Below are 8,173 nucleotides of genomic sequence, written 5' to 3'. Positions count from 1 at the left end.
AAAATAGGTGAAATAACATAAGTATCATCTCTAAATATGAAATATATCAATGAATAATAGTAAATTATGATATAAAATAGTGATGCAAAATGGACGTGTCAAGCGGCAAACAACACGACCTCTGCAGACTCGATGATAAACGACCCGCTCTGCCCAACATCCAGCCACAAGTGGCAAGGAGAAGGAGCACATAGTCTCCGGGCCGCGTCACGAACCAAGCAAGACACCGCCAAAGCCCGACCTCCACTCCAAGTCTGCAAGGACCAACGTACCTCCTCCCATGCGCTTAGAAGAGACAGCGAGAAGAAGGCAGGGTCCCGACAGACTAGAGAAAGACGCCGACCAAGTTGTGTCCACCATGTCGTACATAGCGCCCTAGGAGCCCAAGCCTCGGGCAGCGGCCGACGACGGTATTACAACACATCGGCTCCAAACTCCAAAAGCTGCATCAGCTCCCTCAAGATGGCCAAGACGACATCTTCAAGAAGATAACGACGCCGTGACGCCGCTGCCGCCTAGTCCGGTGAACCGGAGTTAGGGTTTCCCCCGGCATCCGAGGGGAGGGGAGGCACGGTGAGGGCCATGAACACGCCTCCAAGAAGGGAACGGTGCCCGCAAGCGTCACCGTGGCCAGCATCGGTCACCGCCGAGCAGGGTTTTCACCCCGGCCAAACACCATGACCTCAATAGCCGGACCTGGACTAGAGAAGGAGAACGAGGATGAAAGCCATCGTCTTGAGCCACCACCACCGAGAAGCGAGGAACGCCGAAGAAGGAGAGGGATGTCGGTCACCACCGGCATCACGACGTCCACGTGAGACCGCCGTGCCACCACGACCACCGGGCAGACTGGATGGTGGAGGTCCAGCCTGTCACCGGCGCCTGGCCGGTCACCGCACACCACCATGGTGCCAGGACGCAGCCAGACGCCGCCACGCTGCCGCCGAGGACTCGGCCGACCAGGCCCAAGCGAGCCCAGCGCCGCCGTCCACAGCAGCAGGGCCACCACCCCAGAGCGGGAGTTGAGCCCCTCATCTCCGTCGCCATCGATCCGCCGGCCACCGGGATCCCGTTGCTCCGCGCTGCCGGATCCGGACGTGGAGGAGCGTCGCCGTCTTCAACCAGGGGTCGCCGCCCGGGGGGAGACGCCCCGCCGCCGCCGTCCCCAACTGGGCTTTGCCCAGCGGAGGCGGCGGCGAGGAGGGAGGAGGCGCTTGGGCCTGGGGGCGCTGGGGGAGGTAGCTAGGGGGGGAGGGAGGCGGCGGCGGCTGCTAGGGTTTGGGGAGGTTCGCGAGAGCAGGGGAGTTTGGGCGTCGACAAGCCAATGTTTTCAAAGAATTACTTTCAATTAAACACAAAATTACCTTTAGAAATTGGGAGCATATCAGAAGAGAAAAAGGAATTTAAGAGGAGATCAGCGCAGGTACTCCACACGTCTGGGAATCTGGATTCAGGAGGCTGCTCCGTGCTCACCGCACGGCGCCACGGCCGGCACCTGCTGTGCTGCTCGGAATCAGACGGGAGGAGCCCCACCTGCCACCGGCGTCGGCCGACCACCGGCGGCCGCCTCCGCGGCTCTGCGCAATTTGCCCCGCACGCCGGCTTGACCTCGACCGCCCAGGCTAGGAGCCTATGAGAGAGCAGACGAGAAGAACTGTGTGGAACTGCTGGTGGGGAGCTCCTCGCCACCGACCTGGTCGGTGGGTGGAAGGCACCGCACACCCCCCACGATCCAGTAATTTAGTGGGCCGCGGCCCATTGCATCAGGTGAGTTTTTTTTTCTTCCTTTTTCTTCTTTTATTTTCTGTTTTTTCTTTTCTGTTTATATTTTCGTTTTTTAAAATCTAACACTTTTAAAAACTTTTTTCGAGAAAAAGTTTTTCATAAAATTTGAACAGTTTTCTGAAATTAAAACAGTTTTTAAATTTGAACATTTTTTGGATTTGAATATTTTTCAAAATTCGAAATTTGAACACTTTTTTTAACTCGAATAATTTTCAAAATTGAACATTTTTTGAATATGAACAAATTTCGAATTTGAACGATTTTTTGATTTGAACGATTTTCATATTTAAACAATTTTCAAATCTTCAAATTTGAACGGTTTTCGAATTTAAACGGTTTTCAAATTTAAACAATTTTCAAATTTGAACATTTTTTAATTTAAACATTTTCTCAATTTGAACAATTTTTAAAAATCAAAATTTTCGAATCTAAAAAAAATATAAACAAAACCGAAAACAGAAAAAAGAAAAGAAAACAGAAAAAAGAAACCAGAAAAGATAAAAAAGAAAAAAGAAAAAACGAGGCTAAACAGCCACAAATGGGCCTGGCCCATACCCGACCAGGGGGTGTGCGGTGGCCGGTAGCCACCGACCTGGTCGGTATATAGGTTTTGCCCTGCTGGTGTTCGTGAGGAACTCTCCGTCTCTGTGACTTAATGGGCTAATACTGCATACTCTTGCATATTTCGTTGATGGGTTGATGGGCTGGTGGGCTGAAGTAGTAGGGGTACTAGTAAATTTGCAATTTAGCTTGGGGGGGCATGGCCCGGTTTGGTCTCCACAAAGATTCGCCTATGTCGCTGACCACGAAGATGAAGATCACCATAACACCGCCGATCATAAGCATGGGCACGTCACCGACCACGAAGACGAACACCACCATGGCACCGCCGTTCGCGACGGTCACAAGCATCACCATGTCGCCGACCACGAAGATGTAGACCACCATGACACCGACGGTCACGCCGGTCACGAGCATCACCATGTCGCCGATCACGAAGACAAACACCACCATGATACCTCTGTTCACGCCCGTTACAAGCATCACCATATCATCAACCACGAAGACGACAACAATGTCAAACAACAAGGGAGAACAAAGATCACCGTGCCTTAGACATTTTCTAGTTTGAAAATAACTGCCCAACACATCATTAATCGTGATACAAACCTTACCATTAGAAACCACAAACTTAGTCCATTGAATAAAAAATTCTTGGAACCCTTTCATTTCTAAAGTTAAACCATAAGATCCCAATTAATTGTATTCGTATGCTCTGAGAGTTCCTATCCACTTAATCTCCCGATTCTGTTTCTAATCAAATCAATCAAAATCTAAATCCTCTGTGCCAACTACCAAATAGGCACTCGATTGTTTTCTCCGTGGCAAGTTACAAACGTCTAGCAGTTCTATGTTTCATGCGTAAGTAGTTCAACTCATAATGTCATGCTGATCATCACAAACTACTGAGGAATCTACGCGTCCAGATTCTGCATACATATTTCTTACAGAAGTAGACCTATTGGCAGGCAAGTGAACCAACATTCTAACACAACTGTACATTCTGCAACCGAAGAGCAAAATGCTACATAATGCTACTACAAAAAAACCCAGCCAAAACAAAGTTAAGAGGCACGTCAGCTCATTAACCTACGGGTCCTAGACTCCTAGTTGTATCTGCAGATCACCCTGCATTTGAGCACCCGATCTTGGACGTAGAACCCGGGCATCGCCATGACCTTTACTCGAGACGGGTTCTGCTGCGGTTTTTGTCTCTCAACCTGGATCTCCTCCATGTACATCGGGTCGAACGCCCGGTCCTCCTCGACTCGCAGTATCATCAGTGGCGGGCTGAAAGAGAAGGCTAACAGGTGGAGCAGCCAGATGCATTTCGCGGCCACGAAAAAGCACTGCAGCAACTGCTCCGCCCATGGCCACGACCAGCTCAGCGTGGACACGATGCAACTCATCTTCTGGTCGCAAAAACGGCTGAAGTCCTCGCAGTAGTACTTGGTGCCCTTCTTCAGCACCTCGTTCCAGCTCAGGTTGCGCAGCGCGACGAAGGAAGCAAAGTTGTCCTGGAGGTCCTGCTTTGGGTCGAGACACCTCGGCGAACCGTTCTTCTGGAACGTGCAGTTCTCAAAGTCCTGATACATCGCTTGGTTCATCAGGGCTTCAAGATGATATAATATTGCTTTTGAGTGCTTGTCAGCGAGTGTGAGCTGATATGGCTGCAGGAGTACGTTTAGCTTATCTGATAGCCCGTTGTCAGCATCTTCGACTTGCTGGAGTAGCACCTTGCAGAACTGCTTGACAGAAAGGCGGGCCTCCGACACTACCTGCAAGAACCCTTCCACCATTACTTCGTGGCTGACAGGCAACGAATCATCTCTGCTGACACCCACTGATCTGGCTGATCTCTTTGAGTGAGTTTGCACGGTTTTTGTGCTTGTTGCTTTCTTTAGAGCCTTCTTCAGTTCTGAGGAATACGCTTCCAAGCTCAGCAGCTTGCTAGTTAGTTCTCCCAAAGATGATCGCATCTCTCCAACTTCTTGAAGCGCAGCGTCCCTGTGCTCGTTGGCCTCAGCAAGCTCTTTCTTCAGAGATTCTAATGAAAACACACCCCACTCCTTCAGAATCTGTGACATGTTCTCACCTTCATTGGTGTTCGGTGACATGTCTGATTTTGGTTTCCTCTTTGACTTGGGTAAGAGCCATGATAGTACGTGTGTCCCTTTTTGCTTTGTACGTGAGCTGATGGAGGGGTGGTAGTTCGATAGCGGCGCTCCACTGAGGTTCTTAAGGGAACTGGCATCAGTTTCACTTTCAGCCCCCCTGCTGATTGTTGCAGGCTTGCAGGTGTTGCATGTCGTCACAGTTTTTGATTCTGACATACCTGTTCTCCTACCAGCCGACTTGAGCAAACTGTCATCAGATAGTGCATGATGAAGGAAGGTATGATGGTTTCTCCGAGTGATTCTGTTGCGCAGATGTTCGTTTGATGAAGAGAAGTGGAGCTCACTGTTTGATGAAGAGAAGGTGTTGTGATAGTCGACATCCGAGAAGGCCACCTCATCTTCCTGACCTTCATGGTCGAGACCAATTCCGCTCCAGTTCTCAGATAGGCTCCGGTTATCTTGCCGAATGTAGTTCATTCCACCCAAGGGCTCTTCACCATAAGCCTGAGGGGATTTATCAAGGAAGCAACATGTGTCAATGTCTGATCGCAGAAGACAATTCAGAAAGCAAAATGAATGTGATTTCATGAAAGAGTGATATACACCAAGTTACCAACAACTTGAAACAGAACTTGGGTAAAAAAGGCGAGGATGCTAAGATAATAGGCATTTGCTATCTTATCCATCAACAGTTTGTTACGATTGTTCTGGGTACTAGCGGTTCCTGCTTTGTAATTTAATCTGTACCAGAACAACATTTACAGCCAACCTAAAAGCTTGTTAGTAAATCTGTATATGTAAGTTGCTGTGGAAGATAATAATCACCATCGTTTCGTGATTATTTCCAACATGGTAACTGCAAATGCTTATACAGAAAAACTTAAAATCCATTACTAACAGCCAATCTAACAGCTTGGTAGTGCTACATTTTAGTAAATGCATTATGGTGCTGAGAAGTTAGCTCATTCAGCAATCTATACATGTAGGTTGCTGTGGAATGTTGCAACCTAAACTAGAGAGAAGACAGCCTAAACATATCTGAAAAGGGTCCTTCAATTTTTTATCCGTGAAAATGATAATCACCACCCTTTCTTGGTTAACCTAACTTGGTCATGGCAAATGCAAATTCTAAGACAGAAAATCCTAAAATCCATCACACAAATAAAGCCAGAGATTGCCATAGCAAAAAAAAACATTATTTTAGCCTCCATTCCATCGTGGTCCATCACTAAAGAAAGTTAAAGTTCAATGGTGCCTGCCAAGTACTACGAGCTACCAACCTACACAGTAACATCCTCGCAGTAATAAGAAGCAAATCCTGCAGCTATTAACCTACAATGATGACAGACAGATGCAGAAATGTGGAAATGTTAGCATGCCAGGCAGAACGGGCAAATCTAGCCACAAAGGAGCTACCGAGCTACCTCTCACTCACACTCTTGAAACATCACATAAATCACACAGGATTGCAAAGGGTGCTGCTGCGGAAAGGTAGGAGCCTGCTCACCGGGGTAAAGACGGGGTAGTCCTCGGCGACAGCGGCGACCCTCGGGGGCGCCGGCGACGCGGCAGGCGGCACACGGATGACGGCGGGGCTCCAGCTACCGCCGGCTCCGGCGCCGGCGTAAGCAGCATACGCTCCGACATTGGCGCCAGGCGGCGGGCCGGCGCCCTGGAGCAGGGCGGCGTGGAGCGCGCGCAGCTCGGTGGCCTTGGCGATGGCCGCCTGGATTTCCTGGCGCGTGGCCGGGAAAGGAGGAGCGGCGGGAGGGTGGGAGGAGGACGACGAGGCGGAGACACTCTCCGCGGCCATGGGCACCGCGACGGCGAGGAGTGGTGGGTCAAAGGGCGCGCCTTTGGCTCTGGCCTTGGCTTTCTGCGGAGCTGCGCCGCTGGAAGAGGGAAGAAAGGAATAATGGCTTGTTGTTGTATGTTTTGTTTGCGTATGTTGTCATGTATTTTGTACCCAGCACTGTACAGTAATCACGCTTGGTACCAGTAGTACTTTAATGATTCTGGTGCCAATGCAGGACCAGCGTGGCATTGGATTTGGAGATGTTTGAGAGCGCAGGCTGGGCTGTAGCAAGCAGTGTCATCGGAAGAAGAAAAGCACGTGAGAGAGAATAGCTTTACAGATGAGAGATTTGGGCATGGCATCTAGAGGGAAAAAGAATGTTGAGCTTAACTCTCTTGTTTGATTCTTTCCAAGACACTCGTGGTTATACGTTAATAGTCTACAACATAGTACTCTAGTCCTCTCTTTCATATTGTTTGTTACTATAGCTAGTATCTCGCATAGTTAGAAATTTGACATTACATTGATGTTTCCCCTGTGTGGGATGGACACGGATGCAGAATACAGTGCTGTGTACTGTAGGCTTGACTATCTGCTGCTGCTGGTAATGTATGTATAGATAGATTGCTGAGGTTTTATAGTAGCACTAACGAACATTTGCAGTTGCATTATTGAACAGCAAGCAAAGTGGCGAGGAGCACGGGGAAAAGGCAAAGCACGGCCACATGGCTCCCACAGACACAAGCAAGCGCGATCGAACTGATTGATGATGACATGACAATGCCCACACTGCCGCTGCGTTCGATTGATTCACTTTCGGCTGCTTCAGGAATCATATGGCTCTAGCGTATGTCCGGCACGCTCTACGCACTACGCAGACACCGGTACAGTGGAGTACCAGGTATCCGGACACGGAAGTTGTCGCTGTCACTAGGCGAGAAGAGCAGAATGTTGTGTGTGAGCTGGAAATTAGCAGCAAGAGATCTGGGTGCGAACTTGTGGTTGGGCTGGAAATGAAATTGGTTGGCGCGAAAACGCTGTAACCAACACCTATCCAAGGGGCCAGGCGCCATTGATTCTGATGTATCCGACCAATCATTTTCTTGAGTGCGTATAGACAGAGCCGGTTGCTCTCAGCCTCCCTGTACTACTGTACCGTAGTAGTTGCTCTCAAACCGGCCCACTTTTGCATTGTAGCTACGAGTCAACGTCTCACTTGACCTACACATAAGTTTCATAGAAAAAAGCACAGTTGCTGACTTAATTGGGAAAATACACAGCGCTTCGCTATTATATGGCCTTGGTTAAGATAGATCAAGTAAATCTAGATATACAAATACTCTATGTGCTTTCTCCCTCCTATGAAACATGTCTTAAACTTTGTCTAAAAGTTAGATATATCTATTTATTATTTAGCAGCATCTAAATTCAGACAATGTTAAAACATATTTTATGGGATGGAGGAAGTACTACTTATTCTTTTGATTCACTATACAAGGTAAATACCGAAGAACATAGTGCAGCGGAGCTGAGGAGGGCATGCAGATGGTGTAGAGTATTGCCCGGCTCATTTCCCCCTCCCCCTCTCTCAGTCCTCTACAGTTCCTTGAGAATCTCCCGTGGTCGGCCGGGCCGATCCAGGGCCCTCTCCGACGGAGTAGCCAGCCAAAGTAGGACTTGGAGAGGTGTTGGAGTAGTTAGGTTTAGGTCTAGGTCTAGTGTTACTCTTGTAGATCTTACCCCTGTGAAGTTTAGCGTCATGCCATCGGGGGTTTGGTCACGGCGGAGCTTGAGCTGCTCCCGTTGGCCGGTGGTAGCGTGGATGTTGGCCGTGGTGCTCCAATGGGTGGAGCCAGAAGCGGATGGCGGAAGCGCTTCATCGCCCCCTTCAATAAAGCTCTCTCTCCCTGGATCT

General features: G+C 49.1%; 1 protein-coding gene across 1 annotated transcript; it reads right to left on the bottom strand.

Annotated features, from left to right (window-relative positions):
• Positions 1-3,452: 3,452 nt before the first annotated feature.
• Positions 3,453-6,296, bottom strand: LOC124682866 (IRK-interacting protein-like). Its single transcript, XM_047217479.1, has 2 exons — positions 5,971-6,296; positions 3,453-4,967 (listed from the first exon to the last, which is right to left on the bottom strand). The coding sequence occupies exons 1-2, from the start codon at positions 6,274-6,276 to the stop codon at positions 3,453-3,455; spliced, it is 1,821 nt and encodes a 606-aa protein (XP_047073435.1). The 5' UTR covers positions 6,277-6,296.
• Between the last annotated feature and the right edge of the window lie 1,877 nt (positions 6,297-8,173).

This window comes from Lolium rigidum, chromosome 1 (genome assembly GCF_022539505.1).
Source record: "Lolium rigidum isolate FL_2022 chromosome 1, APGP_CSIRO_Lrig_0.1, whole genome shotgun sequence".
NCBI classification, from domain to species: Eukaryota; Viridiplantae; Streptophyta; class Magnoliopsida; order Poales; family Poaceae; genus Lolium; species Lolium rigidum.
This window is presented reverse-complemented; position numbering and strand designations above follow the sequence as displayed.